This window comes from Phoca vitulina, unplaced genomic scaffold (genome assembly GCF_004348235.1).
Source record: "Phoca vitulina isolate PV1807 unplaced genomic scaffold, GSC_HSeal_1.0 scaffold74, whole genome shotgun sequence".
Classification (NCBI taxonomy): domain Eukaryota; kingdom Metazoa; phylum Chordata; class Mammalia; order Carnivora; family Phocidae; genus Phoca; species Phoca vitulina.
This window is the reverse complement of record NW_022589777.1, coordinates 2,831,873-2,857,092: the sequence shown is the minus strand read 5'-3', so window position 1 is coordinate 2,857,092 and position 25,220 is coordinate 2,831,873. Positions and strand designations below refer to the sequence as shown.

The following is a 25,220-nucleotide window of genomic DNA, read 5'->3' as shown; positions in this document are numbered from 1 at the left end:
TAACTGTGCACTGGCTGAGAGCCACACCTTTAGATCCTTTCCAGCCCTAAAAACTGCGACTATACCCCTGTCACAAGTCAAGTGTATTTTAGGTTATATACTTCAGAAAAATGCTGATTAGTTTTCCCCTGCCCCTCCATCCAGATGCTGGCTTTTGGTCTATATTAATTTCATAGTTATTTATCTTCCTGTTTCTACTCCCAGCAAAGGGCATGCAGTTCCTGTGTCCTCAGCAGCCTGTATAAGGCTAAACTGTTATGAGTTGGTTTTAGATTTTATGCTTGGGTTCTCCCTTGGGCATGTGATTTGTCACTGGGCAAAAGACACAGCCAACCACAGTGTTGTGCAACTCTTCCAAAGTCAGTTACATGCCCATGCAATAAATGAACCTACACAAACTTGCTCTTGGGCACTTTGATCTCCATTCTCATTGCTTTGAATCATGCTGGTCTTTGAAGCAATGTTGGGTCTTTTTTTTATACCAATAGCAGAGCTAGGGTGTATGCATGCAATCATTCATTCCCTGTATATTCACTGATCTTCTATTACGTGCCAGACATTATACTAGTCACTGGGAATTTCGTGGACAAACCAGATAAAAGTCTTTGCCTCATTAAGGCTCTATTTCTAATGAACCAGTTTCATTCAATGTTGGTTTAGAGAGGCAAACTCAAATTTCAGTTAGGTTTCTCTTGATAGGAAGATTTTCATATCTACATCTGGAGGCAGCCTGATGAATATAATCTTATCTCCCATTTCTTCCCCTCATCAACTATATACCTCCTGCCATAAAACAACAACAGTTCCTGAATATGCTTGTCCTGCACAGCTTATCTTGCTCCCTTTGCTTGAAATGCTCTTCTGTCTCTTCTGTACCTGAAAAAAAAATTGTTACTCTTTAGGGTTCAGCTTGGATATTCCCTCCTTGGTGAAGCCTTGCAGGATTACCTCAAGCAGGATGGTAACTTCCTCTTTTGAGCTCTCACAGCACTTTGTAGAACTTAACCACACCATCCTGTGATTGTTTATTAGCATGTTCACCACTTCTGTTAAATTCAAAACTTGAGAGATGGAATACTATCTTAGTTCTCTTAATGCCTGTCATTTAATGAGTACTCAATACACATATTTTTAAATGAAAGAAAAATCTACTATAGATGTGATTTAGTGCAGTATAATTTACATACGATTATAGTGAAATAGAAATGTAAACATACATACATTATAAAATAATTCATATACCTTAAAGGAAATCTTAAAGGTTTATAAGTCTATTTTGTTGATTATCGTATACATATAGAAAAATGCACCATCCTAATTCTAGAATCTCCTCATTCTCTTTTAGAGTCATTTTTCCCCTACAAGAGTAACCACTATTCTAACAGTGTGAATTTTTGAACCCTTACTTTAAAAACGAAGGATGATGAATGCCATATTTCAATTATGTGAATATATCTTTTTTTAAAAAAGAGAGATTTAAAGTAATTGGCATCTCTGTATCTGAGTTTTTTTCACCTAAGAGTTTGGACTTCAGATCTAATCTGAAATTTTATGAATCTAATATTTAAAACTTAATGGTCTCCCCCACCTTTACTTCTTATACAACAGCGCCCTCTGATGGTGTAACATTTCCTAAAATTTATGTATTTAGTAATCACTGCTGCACTTTCTAATTTGAGAACTTAAAACTGTGGCCAGCTAATTCTAGTAGTACAAAGCTTCCTAAAGCCATTGGGAGTTGATCATGTGATTTATTGATCATGTGGTGCTTTGTGAAAGCCAACAGATGATGCCAGAATCTTCATCTGATGCAACACTTAACTGTTGTTTGACAAAACATGTTATTTCTTGATTTACTGTAATGTTTTAGATGTTTCAAGGGCAGGATATCTCTACCTCTGTTTTAGCAGTAGAGGAGAGAGTATTTTGTGTTTGTAGAATTTTGGTAATTTAGAGTGTGTTTTCCCCTCTGGGGCCCACGGTCTTTGGTCAGAGGAAAAGGGAGTTACTGAGCACTGCACAGTTACTGGAGAGGGTGCATGAGTCCATTTTCTTGCCCAGCATATACTATTTTTTCAAATGTAATTAGATGCTATTGTATATTCATTTATACCAGTATTAAATTTATATTAGCTTCTTTTGTGTATTTTCTCAAACATGGACTATTAAAATAGAACATGCATGCAAATTCTAACATTAACAAAAGGATTTCATACATAAAAATAGGAGGAACCACTGATTAGAAGAATTGAACTGCATTCATTTAATAATTATTTATAAAGTATCTGTCTTATACAGGTACGCTTTGGTAGCTATTGTGTTCTTGCCTTTCTAACTATCCTTTTATAAGGCTGGATAGTCTAACTTTTTTCTACAGGGGACTCTCCCATATCATTTCTTTTCTACCCCCCTTGCCATTTTCTCTTTAAATAAATAATTTATTTCTTTTTAAAAATTTTTTTTAAAGATTTTATTTTTTATTTATTTATTTGAGAGAGAGAGAATGAGAGAGAGAGCATGAGGGGGGGAGGGTCAGAGGGAGAAGCAGACTCCCTGCCGAGCAGGGAGCCCGATGCGGGACTCGATCCTGGGACTCCAGGATCATGACCTGAGCCGAAGGCAGTTGCTTAACCAACTGAGCCACTCAGGTGCCCAAATAATTTATTTCTAATAGTCTCCTTTTTAAGATTAGAGGTAGGTTACCAAAAAAGTATAAAAGGAGGGAATACATTTCTCTCTCCTGGTTAATATGGACAGAGGGGTATGTGCAGAACAGTGTCTTACTACACAGAATAATAATTTCATTTGAAGGGTATATCTGAGGAAACGTCTGCCTTCCTTGTTAAAATGGAAACTACACCTGCTAAGGTTGGCAATGAAGAAAACAGCCCTGTGGGAAGAGAAGGACAGTCCTGTCTCTTAGACCCACCTTCTTCTTGGAGGGATTTGGATCATTTCCTTTGTCACTACCATACTATCCTCGAGGGATATTGTTGCCCTTTTAATTCTTGAAGTCACATTTACTCTCCAGTCCTTTCTGTTTTCATAATACAGATAAGCAAATGTAGAACATTTAAGCAGGATTTTCGCATGGCCTTGACATAATAAAGTGGAAATATCAGATTCATAAGATAGGGTTTGCTCTCCCTTCTTGTTTTAGCTTTGGGCTACTCCTGTATGAGGGATAACTTAACTTAGTAGGACTCCACTTGTAGATATTCATCCTTCTCCAACTATAGACCTATGGCTTGCCTGAACCTTACCTTCCTTCCAGGTTTTGACTCCTTCTTTGAAAACTTGTATCCTTCTAACATGAGGGTATCTCCCCTTCAGGGGACATCAACCTTGCCTAGAAGCAATGTGTCTCCATTTAGGAACTCTAACTGAATGTAATGCCACACTTCCAAAATTAATACAGGACATACATATCAAGTGGAAGAAAGTGGGTCTTATTTCTTTTTACTATCTTTGGATTAGAATTGGGAACCAGAGAGCCATCTTTCAAGGTACTTTGATTTATTGGAAGTGTGACTCCATTTTTTTTTTTTTTTTTTTTTGGTCCTGTTTATCTCCGAGTATACTTTTCCTATCTTTAGTAAAATTTCAGTTAGCTATGATCATATATCTGGGTGCGTAAATAAAACTAACTGTAATACTGAGTTTTCTAAAATGAAAAGCTACTGAGTAAGAGTTAGTGTGATTTTGTTTTTTATTAGTGCCTAATTAAATGAGTTAAAAATAGTTGTATAGTAACAGTTATTGGGTTAGGCCAGTGAAAAGACCAATATTTCACATATTCTTCAGTTTAACTGTTAGTAAATGGCTGGGAGATATGTCCTTCATTTTACAAATTTGGAGAAAGATACTCTAGTGTCTCCTATTGAAGGTTGAAGTTGGTAGTCAGCTCTCTTTGCAATAGTGTATTATAGTGAAAAATCAGACTGGGTTTTGTTGGAGGTAGGATTGGGTAGGGGATAAAAACATGTGAAAAATTGAATTTGGGGGGGCACCTGGGTGGCTCAGTTGGTTAAGCATCTGCCTTCGGCTCAGGTGATGATCCCAGGGTCCTGGGATTGAGCCCCACATTGGGCTCCCTGCTAAGCAGAGAGTCTGCTTCTCCCTCTCCCTCTGCCACTCCCCTTGCTTATGCGCTCCCTCTCTTTCTCTGTCAAATAAATAAATAAAATCTTAAAAAAAAGAAAAAAATGTATTTGATTTTTATTTATTAGTTATGTTATCTTGGGCAAGTTATCTGACCTTTCTGAGTATCAGCAACCTTTTTTAAAACTAGTGTAATGAAAGTGCCCCCAAGGGTAATTGGGAAGATGATGTGATCTGTATAAAGCACCAGCATGGTGCCAGGCATGTAGTTGGTGCTCTGTGTTATTTGCCTTCCCTTCTCCCCCGCACCCCCAAATTGCCAACCAAATTGTGTCTAACATGTGTAATGTTCTAATGGACATTTCTGAATATGACTTTTATTCTTGAACAGTTTTGAAGTCCAAATAATTATTTTTGCTACAATATATTTTATTTAAAGATGTTCTCTATGTTCCTTTTTGCCTACACATTCTTATGGATCTCTTTCTTCTCTACAAGGTGAAGGAGAGAAGTATTTCTTGAAATTTCTTGGACTACATTTTAGAAAGGACTACTATATGTGACTAGAGGTGTGTTTCTTTTTTGAGGTCATGTTTTGTTGCTTTTACAGCACTATTATTTATTTTAGTTATTTCAATAAACCGAATTGCAAAAATAATTAAAAGTTCCACTTCTGCCTCTAATTTGTGACCTTGGCAAAGTCACTTGACCTCTTTGAGCCCTCTTTGAGCCCAGTTTCTTTAGTTGAACGACACAGATCAAATGGTTTATAAAGCCCTTGTCCCCTTTCCTGTTGTGATTTATAAAATCTCTTTATTCAGGAACACAGAGCTGAAAGTGGCATGTGGGTCTCAGTTCTCAACGGCAGAGGGCACACTGCCCCTAGTGTGCTGGGCCCTTAGGTATTGGAAACCTCTGTAGTTATGTAGCCTGAAGTTGATATCCTTGATGATAGGAAGGAGCCAAGGAAATTCCGTAAACTAATGTTTTGCAAAAGAGATTTTATGGCCTGTTTTCTAACTATTTAATATTTAGGTGAAACACTAAAAAAAAAAAAAAAAAAAAAAAAAAAGGAGATTTCGACATTCCAAGGGTACTTCTTACAATTATATGAAGAACTTTTCTTTTTCTTTTGTGAAGAGCTTTATCATCTCCCTCCACCTTATTTACCCCATCCAAGTACTCCATTCTTAGGATTGGTTTACAAATGGGGTAGAGAGGAGAACTAACATTTATTGAGTACTTACTATATATTAGAAATTATACCTGGTACTGTAAGTACATTTTCTGTAATCCTCACAGCAATCCTTTAAATTGTGTGTTATCCTTATTTTATATAGGAAGATACTGGGCTCAGAGAGGTGAAGTGACTTGTGTGAGGCTTCACAGTAGAGATTCAAGTTCAGGTCTGTTAATTCACAAACCTGCTTTCTTTCTTTTTTTTTTTTTTTAAAGATTTTTTAAAATTTATTTGCCAGAGACACAGCGAGAGAGGGAACACAAGCAGGCGGAGTGGGTGAGGGAGAAGCAGGCTTCCCATGGAGCAGGGAGCCCGATGTGGGGCTCGATGACCTGAGCCAAAGGCAGATGCTTAACCGACTGAGCCACCCGGGTGCCCCAAACCTGCTTTTTTTCTTCCATACCAGAGTTCTTCCTTTTTTCTCCCAATTTAAACAATTAGGGATGAATTACTAGGAGCAGGCATGGCCAGACAGTGGTCACACATAGAAGTTTGACTTTCTCTGGTTCTAAAGTTTTGGTGACCCTTATAATTCTAGATGGAAGTTTTTCCTCTGACAAGAATTTTTTACCATTTATGTTTAACATGCAATATACAAACACATACCCATGTTTTCAAATTTGAAAACTTTAGATTGGATTATTGAAATATGTTTTTTGTGGGCTACTTTTTAAGGGTACAGCAATATCTCATTTTATAAGAAGCCTGGGTTCTAAAGTCTGTAGGTAAGGTGAAAATCACTACGGCGGAATAATCTTTGAGAATCCCATGGTAAGGCGTCTTGTTAGAGAGCCATGTACTTCCTTTCTTTAAGTCCAGCACAGCCAGTCTTTCCTTCTTTGGTGAAACAGATCATGGTTTTTCCTGTTGAGCTTCAAATAATGAGGTTGGCTTGTATTTGGGGGTCATGTTGGGTGGCGATGCACATCTTTAAACATCAGACTCTCATTCAGCATGGTGAGATGCTTATAGTATTAGAGGTATTCTGAAACCTAGATCAAAGGAAAGAATAGCAGAGTCATCTCCTATTTGAGGGCTTAGGCTAACTCAAAACTTCAGCTGTACATCAGAATCACAGACTACTGCATTCTACTCCACAGTTTCTGACTCAGTAGGTTTGGGATTCAGCCAGAGTATTTGCATTTTTAAGAGATTCACAGGTGATGCTGATTCTGACTTCTGGGGACTTTGCATGGAGGACCGCTGTACTAACTGAATGGAGGCAAGTGGAATCCCTTGTCTTTCTTCCCTCCACTGTCTCTCTTGCTCTCTATTATTTTTAGGTGAATGGGTATAGTTGAATTCATTTAAATTAAATGTAGGTGTTGTGGCTCAGCCAACACTTTATCCCATTGCTTAGCTTACTTCTTGGCCCAGAACAGGAACTTGGCGATTCAATAGACACTTGTTGAATGAGTGATTGATTATATATGTTGAATTAACATATAAAATGGGAGGGATTTTTAGCACATGGACATCATTATCATATGCGTGTTCTATACAAACCATTTATTATCCTGAGGTGTAGGCAGTCTTTAGATTAGAATAGCTTATATTTTAGGACTATATATAATGATGATCATGGACATCAGAAAGTATGTAATTAGTGCAGTTTTGAGAAACTTGCATTTTGGGACCTCTGGAATAATGTGAAGTAGATATGTGTGTATAGATGGAGCTGGGTGTGAGGAGTCCCATCTGTTTTAGAAGGGCTAGGGAAGTCTTGCAGAGCCTGGTTTAGGTCTGACCCGGACAGTCTGGAGCAGCACTGGGGCATCCGGTGCCAGATGCAGCACTTTCACTTCTGTCTCCAAAGTACTGGGGAAATTCAGCCCCATGATCCTAAAGGCTCAGTGGGGCTCTGTACTATGGATAACACTGTAAATTCAGGTAGTTGCACATGAATCTTACCATGTTGTAGGATTTGATAATTATATTTTAAATGGTGAGTTTATTAAGGAAAGGGTAAAAAAAATCTCAAAAATTTGAAGTTCGTTTTAAGCTTAAAATTATTGTATCATTTTTCTCATTTTGGACATGTTTTATATTAAGTCTTGCAGAGTCTTAGTATTCTGTGTTTTGTCTCTTTCAGTATAGATTAAATTTTCTTCCTTTAAATTCATCTTACTTTTTTATGCTGAAATATTTTCAAGTAAATTGCAGACAACATGACATTCTATCTCTAAATCCTTCAATGTACAGCTGTAAAAAATAAAAACATTTACTTATGTAGCCACAGTATGATCACTCCTAACAAAATTAACAAGTCATTAGTACTATCTAATACCTAATCCATATTCAGATTAACATAATTGCCCCTAAATTATCATTTGTATCATTTGTTTGAACCAGAATACAACCTGGAATCATGCATTGCATCTGGTTATTTTGTTCCTTAAAGTTTATTTATTTATCATTACATTGACTTACCGTTGTCTTATCACACATTTGGATTTGTCTGATTGCTTATTCAGAGTGTCTTTAGCTTGGTCATCTACCCTGTGTATTTCCTGGAAACAGGAAATTAGATCTAAAAGAAATTAGATCTGAAGGCTGGAAAAAGATACAAGTTGAACATTTTTTGGCGTGATTTTGTCATAGGTGAAATTTGCTTTTGTTGAACCACCTGAGGAGATGCATAATCCATGCCTACCCCACTGTTAGTGATGCTAATTTTGATCACTAGATTGAGGGTGATGACAACCTGATCCTTCCATTGTAAAATTATGTTTTGCCGATGTGACAAGAAGGTACTCTCCATGGTGTTCCTTTGGTACTAATATGAATCTTCATTTCCCTGTCATTCATTCTCCTAATGCTTTTAACACCATGTGGTAATTCTTACCCAAATCACTAACTTCATAAGGGTTTGCAAAACTATCATTTGTCTAATTTTGTCATTCCTTCTGCTTTAGCTGACATTTAATTGAACAGAGCTCTTTTTCATTAACTGGGACTGTTTGTTACCTTGAAACACAATTCTGCTGGAAAGGCAGGTTAAATGTTGAGTTCTTTACTTTTGTATTCCCAATTTTTAAGTTAGGAGTTGGTTTAATAGACACCTTAAATGGTAGCAAATGACTATATACTTTGCTTTTTCCTTTTTGATATCCTTCTGAACTAGTAGATTTTTGTGAATTGAATGTTTCAATCAGCTAATGAAAATACAGATCGTAAGGGATATCTGTATTTTTTAAAAGATTTTATTTATCTATGTGAGACAGAGAGAGTGTGCACAAGCAGGGGTAGGGGCAGAGGGAAAGGGATAAGCAGACTCCCCACTGAGCAGAGAGCCTAATGCTGGGTGATCCCAGGTCCCTGGGATCATGACCTGAGCCAAAGGCAGATGCTTAACCAACTGAGCCACCCAGGTGCCCCAGGGATATATGTATTTTAAAAGTTAATGGATTCATATCTCTGTTTCCAATTTAGTTTTAACTACTGTGTTTTTAAATAGCTCCTTCATTTTTTTTTTTTTAAAGATTTTATTTATTTATTTGACAGAGAGACAGCAAGAGAGGGAACACAAGCAGGGGGAGTGGGAGAAGGAGAAGCAGGCTCCCTGCTGAGCAGGGAGACAGATGCGGAACTGGATCCCAGAACCCTGAGATCATGACCTGAGCTGAAGGCAGATGCTTAACAACTGAGCCACCCAGGCGCCCCTAAATAGCTGCTTCATTTTATAATTGTTATCTCTTCTCTTACACTGAAAATCTTGAGTACTGATAACATTGTTTTTTTATTGTTTTTTTTTTTAAGATTTTATTTATTTATTTGAGAGAGAGAGCACAAGCGGGTGGCAGGGAGGGGTAGAAGGAGAGGGAGAAGCAGACTCCCCACTGAGCAGGAGCCGACATGGGGCTCAGTCCTAGGACTGATCATGACCTGAGCCCTGAGCTGAAGGCAGATGCTTAATTGACTGACCCACCCAGGCGCCCCTGTTTTTTGGTTTTTATTTTATTTTATTTTATTTTTATTATGTTATGTTAGTCACCATACATTACATCATTAGTTTTTGATGTAGTGTTCCATGATTCATTGTTTGTGTATAACACCTAGTGCTCCATGCAGAATGTGCCCTCTTTAATACCCATCACCAGGCTAACCCTTCCCTGCACCCCCATCCCCTCTAGAACCCTCAGTTTGTTTCTCAGAGTCCATAGTCTCTCATGGTTTGTCTCCGCCTCCGATTCCCCCCCTTCATTTTTCCCTTCCTACTATCTTCTTTTTTTTTTTTTTTTAACATATATTATTTGTTTCAGAGGTACAGATCTGTGATTTTTTTTTTTTAAGTAAGTTTCACACCCAACGTGGAACTTGAACTCATGACCCTGAGATCAAGAGTGGCATGCTCTACTGACTGAGCCAGCCAGGTGCCCCTAATATTGTTTTATCTTACAATATAAAGAAAGTAATTTCAAAATAACAGTGCCAATATTACTACTGCGACTAAAATCAAATGAAGTTTAAAAAGTTTTGTGATTATTTTTGTAACATAAGTTGATTTTAATAGAAGAATAAATTTACTTTTTTGCTGATCTCATTTAATTACTTTCCTCTGAAATTTGTCTACTTTGTTTTTGTCATAGGTTAATCATTTTGGATTTGATGCTGATAAAACTTTTAAACAGCGGTACCTAATAGCTGATGAACACTGGAAGAAAAATGGTGGATCAATACTTTTCTACACTGGTAATGAAGGGGACATTACATGGTTTTGCAATAATACGGTATGTGCAAATTCCTATGCTCAATATGCCTTTTATTATGACAAACTGGAAAAAAAATGTTTTGCAGTATATATGACCAAGTATTACTGTAACTAATTCTGAAGCTCTTTAGAAAATAACAGATAAAACTCACTAATAATAGAAAAATGGCAGAAGCATATGAATGGGCAGATCACAAAAGAATGAATACAGATATCCAATAAGCCTACGTGTTCTGCCTTAAAGAATTATACATGAAAAGAAGGAAATATTATTTTTGGACAATTGCATCTTAGATTTTTTAAAAATCCCATCTTATTTCTAGAGTGAATAAGGATATGAGGGACAAGGGAATAAGAATGTTATTGCAGGGATACCTGGGTGGCTTAGTTAAGGGTCTGCCTTAGGCTCAGGTCATGATCCCAGAGTCCTGGGATGGAGCCCCACATTGTGCTCCTTCCTCAGCAGGGAGCCTGCTTCTCCCTTTGCCTGCCGCTCCCCCTGCTTGTGCTCTCTCTCTCTCTGTCAAATAAATAAATAAAATCTTAAAAAAAAAAAAGAATGTTATTGCATATAGATTTTTTTTTGGTTTTTGTTTGTTTTGATTATGGTCTGTAGAATGTAAACACAAGGGCATGAATTTTTGTTTGTTCAGTGTTGTATATTCAGTCTAAAACTGTGCTAGGCATATAGTTGGTGCTCAATAAATATTTGTTAAATGAATAAATGGATAAAACCTAAACAAAGCCAGGGCAAATAAGAAAAAAAAATACAAGTTTGTTTGTCAAATAGGATTTTTAATTTAGCTTTCCTGTTCTATTTTTCTTATACTTCTGAGGGTTAAAAAACTGTATAGATGTTAGCTTGCTTCCCTGACCATACATTCTATCATCTTTTATAATAACACTTAAATCCATTAACAACATTTAATTTAGAAGGACACTTGAAAGGAAGAAATTTTCCTTTTTTATGTTCCAAAGCTATGATTAGAGAATGTCAACTTTCTATCAAAAAGCTAGCCTGTGAACTACCTTAAAGTGAAGACTGAATTATATTTTTTCCACTGCTAATGGTGCCTGGTATTCAGGAGGTCTCAGTAAATGTTTGTTGAACTAAACTGAACTGAAAGCAAAGATATGAACCCAATTATACTGTTACTGCATTTCCCATTTCTGATTATTTCCTTAGGAATGTTGAGTCTAAATATGTTAGTTGAAAATAAAATAATTCCCTGAGAAATGAGATCCTAGGATGTCTGTGTCTCTTAGATCAGTGACAAATGAAGTTAAGATTTACTTTCCATCAGATTCCTGCTTACTTTTTCTATGGAACAACTGAGGCTGCTTTAGCTTTTTTTTCTTTCTCTTGTGTGACTTCCCATTTATGCCAAGGCCATGGGGCAGCTTCTCCTGCCCAGGTATTTTTCTAGCTCCTCTTCCTCCTCCTCCTCCTTCTTCTTTTTTGAGAGAGAAAGTGGGAGGGGAGGGGCAAAGGGAGTGGGAGAGAGAGAATTTTAAGCAGGCTCCACATTCAGTGTGGAGCCCAGCTTGAGGCTCAGTCTCATGACCGTGAGATCATGACCTCAGCTGAAATCAAGAGTCAGACACTTTAAAAAAAAAAATTAAAAAATAAGAGTAAATGAAAAAAAGAAAAAACATTAAAAAAAAAAAAAAGAGTCGGACACTTAACTGAGCCACCCAGGTGCCCCCCCCCTTTTCTTCTTTATTATAGATAGGCAGCTGTTCCTGCCTCCACTGCTCTGACAGACACTGCAGCATAATTTAAGGCTTGCCTCAGAAGTGGTAGAGAGGAAGAACAATACAGTGTAGGAGCAGTTCCAGGAAGTGGCTAGAGGTAGATCCTTAGGAGGATCCTGTTTTTTTCCCAGCCCTAGACACCTCCCTGTACATACTAAAATGTCCTGGTTGCATAGTCACATATTCTGGACATTCATCTATTAAGAGACAGTGTAGCAAAATGGTCAGGAGTGATAGACTGATAAGGACTGTCAAGAATTGAATTCTGGTTTTGCCATTATGCTGTGTGACTCTGGGCAGTTTCTTATTCTGTGCCTCAGTTTTCTAATCTGCTAAATGGATATATTAATAATCTGGTTCATAGAGTTGCTGTGAGGACTAAATAAGAATTAGGAACTTAGGACAATGCTATAATATTATTTTTATTTTTATTTTTTTTTAGATTTTTTTTTATTTATTTATTTGACAGAGAGAGAGATAGCGAGAGCAGGAACACAAGCAGGGGGAATGGGAGAGGGAGAAGCAGGCTTCCCACCGAGCAGGGAGCCCGATGTGGGGCCTGATCCCAGGACCCCGGGATCATGACCTGAGCCGAAGGCAGACGCTTAATGACTGAGCCACCCAGGCGCCCCAATGCTATAAATATATTACATGGACCTCTTCTGAAAAATAAAAATACCCTGAAATAGATGCAGGCAAATAATCACTTATTATAATGTGAATCATTTCAATTAAATTGCTTCCTTTAAAAGCCTGAGGTCAACTCCTCAGAGGTGTGGCTATTTTGATAAATGATCCTTACCTTTAAGAAGCTCATAGTCTGGTACGGTAAGACACACATTTAAGCAAATATTGCAACACAGTAATAGAGAGCTATGTCTAGCACAGTGGTGTTGAGAGGCGGGAGTGATCAGCGGTGCCAAAATGGGGCAGGCAGAAGAGGGCATCTTGAGATATAAGATCTTGTTATAAGATCTGCAGATAAATGGCAGGGAATAGGCAAGGTGTTAAGAGAGAAAGTGAGGGTTATTGAAACCATCACAGATAACAAGGTAAATTCTCCGTCATCACATGCAAACAGATCTTTTAATTGTTCAATTATTGATCAAAATGAGCAAAACCTTTTAGAGGTTCTTAGTTGTTGTTAGGGAGCAGCAGTTCATTAAAAAACAGCAATGTGCCCTAGGAATGACAAATAGTTTTAATCTGTGCTAAATCTAAATCTAATCAATTGATGTTGGCTGCCTAGAGTGCTTTGTCAAGAAGGATTCTGAGGGCACCATTTGAGGTAAGTGAAAAAAATGCAGTGATTGATTAATTACCAGCATTCAGTGTGGACATAGGGAGGTCGAACAGCGCTTGATGATTGTGCCGTGAAGCCAGACAGCCAGTGCTTGAATCTTGGCTCTGCTACTTTCTAGCTGTGTGACTGTCATAGGATATTTAAACTACTGTGTCTCAGTGTCCTCGTCTCTAAAATGGGGATAATAAAAGTGCCTGTGTCCTAGATTGTTATGATAATTAAGTGAATTAATATATATGAAGTATTTAGAACAGTGCCTGACACACTGTAAGCACTCGATTATTATTAGCTATTGTTAGCTATTGCTTATTTTCAAGTAAATAAGATTAATATGGAACCCAAGGGAGTCCAGTATGCTTATTTGTATTGTTTTTTTTTCTTTTATGTTGTAAATGTTTACGAGTAGGCAGCTAACTTAGATGTCCTCAGTTTTTTCCTAGACTATTTGGTACACAGTGCAATTTGAAGGCTAATATTTCCGACATAATATTGATTCTACAGCTAGAATGTTAGAATAAGGAGAGTTGGAATGACTGGTGTTTGAGTGACTTGGGCTTATTTTTAATTGTCTCACTCTAATATAGTGTGAGATTGATGTGCAACAATGAAACAACAATTTTTTTATCTGTAGAACAAATATAAATTCTGCGGCTTCTCAGAGCTCTTTTTGGTCTGGTTTAACATTCATTTCATATGAGTTGCCAAAAGGTTCAATGACTTTTTTCACATCCTGATTTTTATCCTGTGGATTTGTAAATTCTTCCCAGGGGTTCATGTGGGATGTGGCTGCTCAACTGAAGGCTATGTTGGTGTTTGCAGAACATCGATACTATGGAGAGTCCCTACCTTTTGGTAACAAATCATTCACGGTAAGTACAGGCATACCTTGTTTTATTGCATTTCACCTTACTGTACTTCACAGATCATGTGTTATTTGCAAATTGAAGGTTTGTAGCAACTCTGTGTTGAGCAAATGTATCAGTGCCATTTTTCTAACAGCATTTTCTTTCTTTGTGTCTCTGTGTCACATTTTGGCAATTCTTGTAATATGTCAAACTTTTTCATTATTATTATATTTGTTACGGTGATCTGTGATCAGTCATCTAAGATGCTCACAGAAGATGGCAAACTTAATTGATAAATAACATACGTGTGCTGACTGCTCCACCGACTGGCTATTCCCCCATCTCTTTCCGTCTCCTCAGGCCTGCTTATTCCCTGAGACACAAAAATATTGAAATGAGGCCAATTAATAATCCTACAATGGTCTCTAAGTGTTCCAGTGAAAAGAAGAGTTGCATGTCTCTCACTTTAAATAGAAAGCTAGAAATGATTAAGCTTAGTGAGGAAGGCATGTTGAAAGCTGAGAGAGGCCAAAAGCTAGGCCTCTTGTGCCAGTCATTCAGCCAGGTTGTGAATGCAAAGGAAGAGTTCTTGAAGGAAATTAAAAGTGCTGCGCCAGTGAACATACAAATGACAAGAAAGTGAAACAGCATTATTGTTGATATGGAGAAAGTTTGAGTGGTCTGGATAGAAGATCAAACGAGGCACAACAGTCCCTCAAGCCAAAGCCTGATCCAGAGCAAAGCCCTAACTCTATTCAATTTGATGAAGGCTAAGGGACGTAAGGAAGCTGCAGAAGAAAAGTCTGAAGCTAGCAGAGGTTGGTTCATGAGGTTTAAGGAAGAAGCCGTCTCCGTAACAAAAGTGCAAGATGAAACAGTAAGTGCTAATATAGAAGCTGCAGTAAGTTATACAGAAGATCTAGCTGAGATAATTCATGAAGGTAGCTACATTAAACAATAGATTTTCAATATAGACAAAACAGCTTTTTGTTGAAAGAGGATGCCATCTAGGACTTTCATTGCTAGAGAGGAGAAGTCAATGATTGGCTTCAAATCTTCAAAAGGACAGCCTGACTCTCTTGTTAGGGGTTAATGTAGCTGGTAACTTTAAATTGAAGCCAATGCACATTTATCATCCTGAATATCCTAGGGCCTTAAAGAATTATGCTAAATCTACTTTGTGCTCTATAAATGGAAGAACAAAGCCTGGATGACTGCACATCTGTTCACAACATGGTCTACTGAATATTTTTAAGACCACTGTTGAGACCTACTGCTCAGGAAGAAAAAAGTTCATTTCAAAATATTATTGTTCATTGACAATGCACCGGGTCATCTAAGAGCTCTGATGGAGATGTACAATGAGATGAATGTTGTTTTCATGTCTCCTAATACAGCATCCATTCTGCAGCCCATGGATCAAGGAGTAATTTTGACTTTCAAATCTTATTTAAGAAATACATTTCATAAGGCAATAGCTGCCACAGAGTGAATCCTCTGATAGATATGGGCAAAGTCAATTGAAAACCTTGTGGAAAGGATTCACCATTCTAGATGCCATGAAGAACATTCAGGATTTGTGGGAAGAGGTCAAAATATCAACATGAACAGGAGTTTGAAAGAAGTGAATTCCAACCCTCGTGTATGACTGTGAGGGGCTGAAGACTTTAGTGGAGGATGTAACTGCAGATGTGGTGGAAACAGCAAGAGAACTAGAATTAGAAGTGGAGCCTGAAGATGGGACTGAACTGCTCCAATCTCATGATAAAACTTGAATAGATGAAGAGTTGCTTTTCATGGATGAGCAAAGAAAGTGGTTTCTGGAGATGGAATCTACTGCTGGTGAAGATGCTGTGAAGATTGTTGAAATGACAACAATGAATGCAGAAAATTATATAAAATTAGTTGGTAAAACAGCTATAGGGCTTGAGAGGATTGATTCTAATTTTGAAAGAAGTTCTGTGGGTAAAGTGCTATTGAACAGCATCACATGCTACAGAGAAAGCATTCATGAAAGGAAAAATCAATCATTGTGGCAGACTTCATTGTTGTTTTATTTTAAGACATTGCCACAGCTACCCCAGCCTTCAGCAACCACCAACCTGACCAGTCAGCAGCTATCAGCATTTAGGCATGATCCTCCACTGGTAAAAAGATGAAAGCTCAGAAAACTCACTGAAAGCTCAGATGATGGTTAGCATTTTTTATCAATGAAATATTTTTAAATTAAGGTATGTACATCTTTTTAGAAATAATACTAATGCACACTTAATAGACCACAGTATGGTGTAACCATAACTTTTATGTGCACTAGGAAACCAAAATAGTAATTTGATTCACTTTATTGTGATACCCACTTTATTGCAGTGGTCTGGAACTGAACCTGCAATATCTCTGAGGTGTACCTGTATACTTTTTATTTTTAAGTTTAAAAGTTTTTTTTTTTTTGAAGTTTAGGAATTACCTGTTCTAATAACATGTCCCACTCTAAGAAAGAAATGATAGCTTTAATTTGAACAGCTTGAAAAATTTTTATTTAATCTTTCCTTTTTATATGCAATCGAACAGATTAAGCCTTTTTAAAACCATAATATTATCACTTATAATGTTGGTCAGTCTAACTCCGTGTGATGAGATTAGCTGTCACCAGCGAAATCTTAAGGTATGGCTGCAGAGACTGAAGGGAACTTCACATTGTTTCAAAAATGTCAGTAAATAATTCTGCTTTATAAGTTATACACTTAAATTCCTGGGTCTACCACTGGAAAAAATACAATCAGCACTCAAATAGTTAATAAGGTATTTTTCAATAAAATGAGGACAAATTATCCCTGGTTCAGTGAGTCCAACGGGCCACTTGGATTCTCTTCTAGCCTTTCCTGATCTCACAAGGAGCTTTGGCCTTGACTTAAGACTCTACACCTAATAAAAAGGATACTTTTTCCGCAACTAAGTCACTCATGTACTACCTTTGTGATTCTGGGTGTATGAATTTGCCATTTGCGTTATTATTTATGTAATATTTTTCTTTAAACAACTAACTTTTCAAACTTCGCATTACCTTAACAAGGGCTTAATGTACTAGTTATGTTTTTTCTAAATGACATTAAAACAAGTATTAAATTAAAAAAGATTGTGCATTATACTAAGACCATCATGCATACTACCAGTATACACATACCATCTTTATGGGGAACTCTGAGTTAGAAGAACTTGGGGACAGTAATTTTCTAGGCTGCCTATTTTGAAAGGAGTTTTAATTTTTGTTCCCAGAGATTTTATTAGCTCATATTATAAATAAATAAATAAAAAGTCCTTGTGTTGTAAATGAAAAGCAGAACAATTTGCTAATAGTTGTTGGGCTGCATGGGAAACTCTATTCTTTAGCTTATTATTCTGCATAATTATCCGATTAGGAGAGTTGATACGTCCTGAAACCACTGGGAAGTAGTCAGCTTGTTGCAGACAGAAACATAATATCCTTTTCTAGATCCCTTCGGTTCATACTTTGTTAGCAAAATGGAGCAGAAGGCTCTCTTTGATATGCTTCTTTCTCTTCATGTGCTCACAGAATTTGTCAGTAGCTTGGGGGATAATATTATAAATATTATGCGAGGATTAGAAAAAAATCGCACTCAACTATACGTAGTGCCATGAAAATTGGAAGTAAAAGACTAGTGACAGACAATAAGAAAGGAGGTGAGAGGTCAGAAGGTATACATCTTGGATAAGGGGGAAGGCTAAAGGAGTAGGTGACATACATAGGAAAGAGGAAAGATGGGAACTGTGTGGTTTTGGAATGTGCCAAATGATGGAAGAAGTCAAACAGAGTGGTGAGACCAAAGCATGAAGATCGAATAGGACAGCCTAATAGGTATATAGCCGTACTAGTTACCTATTGCTATGTAACAATTTACCTCAAACCTTAGTGACTTAAAACAGCAATAAACATTTATTGTCTCATAGTTCCTATGGGTAAGGAATTAAAAGTGGCTCAGCTAGGAGGTTCTTTTTCGAGGGGTCTCATGAGGTTGAGATGTTAGCTGGTGCTAACAGTTATCTGAAGGCTTGACTGGTGCCAGAGAACCCTCTCCTTTATATGGAGAATCCACCTGAGTGACAAAACGTTGCTGGATGTTAACAAGAGGCTGTAGTTCATCTCTTCCAGGGTTTCTCCAAAGGCTTACTTGAGTGGCCTCATGACAAGGCAGCTGGCTTCCCTCAAAGTCGATAATCCAACAGAGCGAGGTGGAAACTGCAGTGCTTATTATGACTTAACATTGGAAGTCACATATCGCTTCTGATACATTTTATTGGTTAGAACCAAGTCACTAAGTCTAGTCCAAGTTCAAAGACAGAGGACTTAGGCCTTGTCTTTTAAAGGGAGATACTTTATTAGCCTCCTTAGCTTAGCAGGATCCTGAGCTCTACCTCCCTATGTTGAAGTGAGGCAATTGTCTTTAGGCAGAGAATTAGATGATCATGGAACTTACTTTATGAATATCCTTCTCTCAAGGATCAATGTCTTATGTTGCCTGTTTTCTAATGCCTGAATATAATTGCTCTATTGGTTTTTGTTTTTAACTCTAATTTTATATTGTTTACAACAGGGTAATTTCCAGTTGTTGGTATATCAGACATAATAATCATCTTTCTGATTAGAGAGGATGAAATTTATTTTTATTGATGATTCTTCAGTTTTTCACAGGATTTGGTCTACCTTTGCCTGTATGGTAGCCATTTTAAATGTTTCAAGTTTTAGGGCGCCTGGGTGGCTCAGTTGGTTAGGCGACTGCCTTCGGCTCAGGTCATGATCCTGGAGTCCCGGGATCGAGTCCCACATCGGGCTCCCTGCTCAGCAGGGAGTCTGCTTCTCCCTCTGACCCTCCTCCCTCTCATGCTCTCTGTCTCTCATTCTCTCTCTCAAATAAATAAATAAAATCTTTAAAAAAAAAAAATGTTTCAAGTTTTAAAATAAAAATTATAATACAGCAGTTGTCCGTTAAGCTGAGAATTGTATTCTGTTACATTTGCTGTTAAATGTTACAGTTTGTTTCTGTTGTTTCTACAACCTCAACAAAATCTTTGGTAAATAGCATTTAATAGAAATTACATTTAAATGCAAAATACATTATGTTTGTCCCACAAACTTAAAATCATTTTTTTTAATGATTTATTTAAATCAGCATTGCTATTATGTTGACTGGTCATTTTAACTCAATTGCCTAGAAATTTTATTTGGAGAAAAGCTTATCTGACTGGCTTTTTTTTCCTGGATCTGTGCTATGCCTAAGCTGCTATTATGTGCACATTTATACGTGTTCTTTGTTACTTTTCTTTAGGATTCCAGACACTTGGACTTTCTGACATCAGAACAAGCTCTGGCTGATTTTGCAGTGTTAATCAAACACTTGAAAAAAACAATCCCAGGAGCTAAAAATCAACCTGTCATTGCCATAGGGGGCTCTTACGGTGGCATGCTTGCAGCCTGGTTCAGGATGAAATATCCTCATACAGTGGTTGGGTAAATGCATTTATGTTGGACATGAGCACTTCTTAATGATTGTCAAGGCATACTTAGAGATTTGTTTTGGGTAAAACATGTTCTGTTGTACTGATAGTTCTACTTTCTATCTCATTAACAACTGTAATTTTTCTCGCCATTTTTGTTCAGTATCAGTTTCAATTTTAAAATTTGAATTCAGTGAGTTACATTTTTTTACTTTTGTCCTTTCTTATTTTTCTCACCATTTAGAGCTCTTGCAGCCTCTGCCCCCATCTGGCATTTTGGTAATCTGGTACCTTGTGGTGTATTTATGGAGATTGTAACTAAAGATTTTAAGAGAAGTGGTCCAAATTGTTCAGAAACCATTCGCAGCTCCTGGGATGCTATTAATCGATTCGCAAGAACAGGTAAGCTTTAATTAATAGAATGGAATCACAAAGTTTTTTATCCTTCACTTGTTAATTCAACACTTCTCAGTTTTTCAGTAACCTTTTTATTTAAGTAAAACATACAAAAACGTACACAAATCAAAATACATCACTTGATGAATTTTTACAAGGGAAAACATGTATGGTATAATAGTATACTCATCATCCAGTATAATCAGGAACACAGTATGTATGTTTTGTGTCTGCTGTCTTTTGCTCAGCACTATGTCAGATACATCCATTTGTTTTATTTAGTTGTGGTTTACACATTCTAATTGCTCTCTAGTGTTCCATTTGTTTACTTTTTACTTATTTCAATAGTATCTTTGAAACAGGGAATACTTCATATAATTTCTGGCAGACTCCATGTGAGGATAGACAACTTATTTATCATGGGATTATCCAAATGCTCTAAAAGTATTTTATTGAATGTTGAAAAAGCATTCTTGGAGAAATGGTGTAGAAGATTGAGTTTTCTAAAATACCAAGTAAAGCCTTCTGTCAAGTAGTGCTTTTTAGATTCCAAACAATGTGATTCTGTTCTCAGGTGCTGGCTTGCGTTGGCTTTCTGAAAACCTTGACTTATGTACCGCATTAACAAATACTCAGGATGTCCAGCATTTGAAAGCCTGGATCTCTGAAACCTGGATAAATCTGGCAATGGTGGACTACCCTTATGAGTCTGACTTTTTACAGCCTTTGCCTGCTTGGCCTATCAAGGTAACAGGAAAATGTCCTTTCATCACTTTTAATATGAACTTCTCTCTCTCTCTCTCAGTGTATTATTAGTTTCAGGATTTTGTTTTGTTTTTTAAACTGGTACTTTCTGTGACTTTTAGCATCAAAGGACTCTCCAGTGACAAAGGGGCTCTGGGTTTGACTAACCTGGGCAGAAATCCTGGCTTCTGTCACTTTCTGGTTACTCACCGTGGACATCTTACCTAACTTTTCTTTCTTTTTTTTTTTTTTAAGATTTATTATTTTTTTTTTTTAGAGGGGGAACGGGTAAGGGAGAAGGAAAGGGAGTCTTAAGCAGACTCCGTACTGAGTGTACACAGCCTGATGCGGGGCTCATCTCATGACCCTGAGATCACCACCTGAGCCCAAACCAAGAGTTGGCAGCTTAACCAACTGCACTACCCAGGCGTCCATTATGTAACTTTTCTGAACATCAGTTTCCTCTCATTTGGATAAAGGAGACAGAATGTATAGATTATAGAGTTGTATGAATTGGAACTAAGACCAGTAGTTGCTGCTAATGGAATGATTACTATGTGCCAAGTCTTGTGCTGTACACTTTGCATGGACAATTTACTTTATTACTTCTTTGTGATGTATGTGAGACACATAGACCTATGTCATATATGGTTAGTGCTTAATAAATGGCAATTGCTATCACAGTGCTATGATTCAGTCAACTGCTAATGTGTTCTGAGTGCTACACTTACCATAAAGGAGTGATCTCCATGCAGCAGGGTGGAGTGGAAAGAGTACTGACTCTGGATCCTTGATCTAGAGCTACCATTTACCAGCTGTGTGATCTTGGGGAAGGCTGTCTTCTTCTGAGCTTCCATGTCTTCCTCTGCAAAATGAGATAATTATACTTATGTTCTCTGTAGGGTTGTACTCAGGATCAAATAAAATATTAGATGTGAAAACATTCTGGAAAGTGTGAAGACACATTACATCATAAATTTTTAGGTTCTTTACATGGCAAAATTCTTTATTTTGTATCCTCTTTTAAGCATTTCTTTGTAAAGAACATTCTTCTTAGTTTTAAAATCAAAGTTTGGCCAACTTGATGGTTAAGTTTAGAGAGTATAACTGATTCTACAGCTAGAATGAGTGCTGGAAATGTAAATAGACTTGATAATATGAGAACCAGTTTTCAAAAGCACTTTTAATTTAACACAGTCCCTTGAACTTAATATTAAATGAACATTTTGCTTAAAACTTCGTAACCCAAATGGAACAAGGTCATTTGCTATTAGAGATATTTTTCTTCATCTAAGAAGTAGAATGACAAGTGGATGTCCTGTACATAGAAGGCCAGAGGTAAATGTGTATTGAATTAAATTGAATTTAGACAATACAGAATTATTTAAAAGAGCTGATCTCTCTCATGGTAAGAAAACCTGGATCAAAATAATGAGAAAAAACTAAATTTGAGTCAGTTGGCCTCCATATATGTCTTTGTGCTAATAATCCCTTATCCAAATTATTTTACTATTTGCAGAACACTTTCATATATGCTATCCCATTTAATCCCCATAATAATATAATATTCTATATGTTAATATAGGAAATAATATATATTATTTATATATTATTACAATAATATAATATAGGAAATTATGTAATATAGGAAAAAGAAGTACAATGGAGAGGAAATTTTTGGAGTTTTTTGGAGAGGAAATTTAAGCTCAGTGAAGAGACGGTGAAAGTGGGATTTGAACTTGGGTCTACTATTGTTCAGAGCCTCTGATCTTCTACCATATTGCACTGGATTAGGAGAGGATTTGGCTGAAGTTTTGAGTGGATCACTAGTCGCATTGTGACAACTATCAGATTTAACTGTATTCTCTGTACAAAGTGAGAATTACGTTTGCATTTTTATGCCCACTTGAAGAACAAATGAATTGTCAGGTTATAAAAACATATGGGGAATTCCCTTGTTATTTAGAACAAAGATTGGCAAACTTTATTTGTAAAGAACTAGATAGTAAATATTTTATGTTGTGTGGGCCATTCGGTTTCTGCCGCAATTACTCAGTTCTGCAGCTGTAGCGAGAAAGTAGCAATAGACAAATATAAATCAATGAGGAACACTGTGTCACAATAATACTTTATTTATAAAACAGGCAGTAGCCTGGATTTGGCCTGGGGGCTATAGTATGCTGACCCTTGATTTAGAAAAAGCCAGAGGAATATGGCTTTTTAGTGTTCATTTGTTTATGATTTGGAACAAGGAACACTAACTTTGCTTTTCTCCCCATTTCTTTAATGTTCCTTTTGAGATATTTTGCTGTTGCATCTTAAATGTAAATATTCTATCCTTTCTCTCTCCTAAATATTCACTCAAAGTTAGTGGAGTATATCTTAAATCTTTTGTCATCTGTTTTTGATTTAGCACAATCCTTCTTTTATCTTTTGTATATATACATTATAAAAGTTTATTTTTAAGACAAGGTAACTTGTGTCTTTGCCTGACAATCACCTTTTACTTTTCTTCAGGACTACTTCTTGTCATTCTCTTCAGTTATTTCTTACTGGTTTTATCCTTTCTTTTGGCATATTAAGGAATTCTTGATTTCTTATAATATATTTATGACTCTGTTTCTTGCCTGCACCCCAACCAAAAGAAATCTCTCTTTGCCCCCTGCTTGAGAAATTTCCATTGCCTCTATTTCCAGTTTTATCCTATATGATTTCAGAGTATTTCTACTACATGTCTCCCTCCCAAACTTTTAGCTTCAGATCACTTTCTTTCACTGTTCATTCTATTTCTCCTTTCTTGACCTCGTCTCTGTTCTCCCAACCCACTAATCCCAGGAACACTACTCAGTTGGGGACCGCTCTTTCACTTGGATAGTTCCATTTAACCAGGACTCCTCCTCCCTCTGATACACTTCCTCCTTTTTAAAGGGCTGACAAACAGCCGTCCTTTTCTAAGTCTGTAACTGAGGCTTAGGATAGTGAGATGTGTAACAGTTGGGTTATGAAAAAAAGTAGGTGATTTCCAATTCTGCCTGGACCTTGTATGGTTCTGAAGGATCCATAGGCAGTGATTGAATGTCTTTTCCGTGTCAACTCAAGTATCATTCTTTTTAATTTGTTTGTGGGCTTTGCACACTCAGACTCCATTTGCTTTTGTTTACTGTTAACAGAAGCTGCAACATTCATGCAGAAATAATCATGGACTTGGCTGAGGGAACACAAGGAAGAAGAGAAAAGGGAAATAGAAAACCTCTCTGTCATTTGACTGCTCTGTCAGCATAATAACTACTAGGTCTATTCTCAGCTTAAAGAGCAGTTTTTAAGGATACTATAGAGGTTGTTTATTTTGAGTAAGTTTTTAGCTGATAACTCACCAAATCTTTTGACTTAGCTTTCTGAGCATGCAGATAGATAGAGTGAAATAATAAGACATAAGATGGAAAATCTCTTCCGTTTGTCTTGGTGTTTGATAATGTATGCGACCTCTCTGGGTGGTTTAAGCGGTTTAGGTGCATTCTATGAAAAGAGAGCTTTTAATGACAAAACTAATGTGATTATCTGTGAGTGTGAGAGGGGTATTGAAACCTTAGAGAAAGAAAATCTGTTAGAAAAGCTGAATGTATCTGCTTAATCCTTTCTCTAATGTGGATGAACCATGCTTTCTGAGAGGAGGTTGGTCTTTTTTTTTTTTAACCTATCTTTCCTTCTTTAAAAAAAAATTTCTTTGCCCCCTTTTTCTTTCTCTTATTCAAATGCTTATCCTTATAGGTAAGGGGACACATAAAGTTTTTAAACAAATCATTATCTTTACTTTCTCTAGTATATGTGGGGTCAAAGGGCAGAATCTAAATATTTGGGTGCAGAGCTAATTAATTTGGTACTAAGACTGGAATATTCTATCTATTTCTATACTCTTTAAAACCAGAATTATTAAAATGGATGTGTAATGCTCTTTTTAAGTTTTTTTCCTGAACGTTCACCTTTGTTCTAGGAAATAGAAAGTAAATTAAGTATTTCATATGTTGATTTTTGAGCATCATATTAATTACTATTTTACAGTTTTCTTTTTTTGTTGCATAATAAAAAAATTGTATGATTTTTTTTTAAAGATTTTATTTATTTGACACAGAAAGAGAGAGAGAGCGCGCGTAAGCAGGGGGAGCAGCAGCAGAAGGAGAGGGAGAAGCAGGCTCCCCACTGAGCAGGGAGCCCGATGCGATGCGGGGCTTGATCATGACCTGAGCCGAAGGCAGCCACTTAACTGACTGAGCCACCCAGGTGCCCCAAAAAAGTTGTATGATTTTTATATTGCCACAGAATCCCTTTTATTAAATTTTTTTTTTTTAAGATTTTATTTATTTGTTTGACAGAGAGAGACACAGCGAGAGAGGGAACATAAGCAGGGGGAGTGGGAGAGGAAGAAGCAGACTCCCTGCAGAGCAGGGAGGCTGATGTGGGGCTCAATCCCAGGACCCTGGGATCATGACCTGAGCTGAAGGCAGATGCTTAACGACTGAGCCACCCAAGTGCCCCCTTTTATTAAAATTTTTACCTAAGACAAATAAACTTAGAAAAATATAATCTAAGAATAAAAAAATTTGCTTAAAAAATTAA

General features: G+C 36.9%; 1 protein-coding gene across 5 annotated transcripts in view; it reads left to right on the top strand.

The window, feature by feature from the left end:
- The window catches only part of PRCP (prolylcarboxypeptidase), a 77,476-nt gene that overhangs the window by 28,956 nt on the left and 23,300 nt on the right, over nt 1–25,220 (top strand). For all 5 annotated transcript variants that reach the window (XM_032393522.1, XM_032393524.1, XM_032393525.1 and 2 more), the window contains 5 exons: nt 9,931–10,071; nt 13,878–13,979; nt 19,298–19,479; nt 19,711–19,868; nt 20,437–20,609. In XM_032393522.1, the coding sequence (XP_032249413.1) occupies nt 9,931–10,071; nt 13,878–13,979; nt 19,298–19,479; nt 19,711–19,868; nt 20,437–20,609 (756 nt within the window). The remainder of the gene's footprint in view (nt 1–9,930; nt 10,072–13,877; nt 13,980–19,297; nt 19,480–19,710; nt 19,869–20,436; nt 20,610–25,220) is intronic.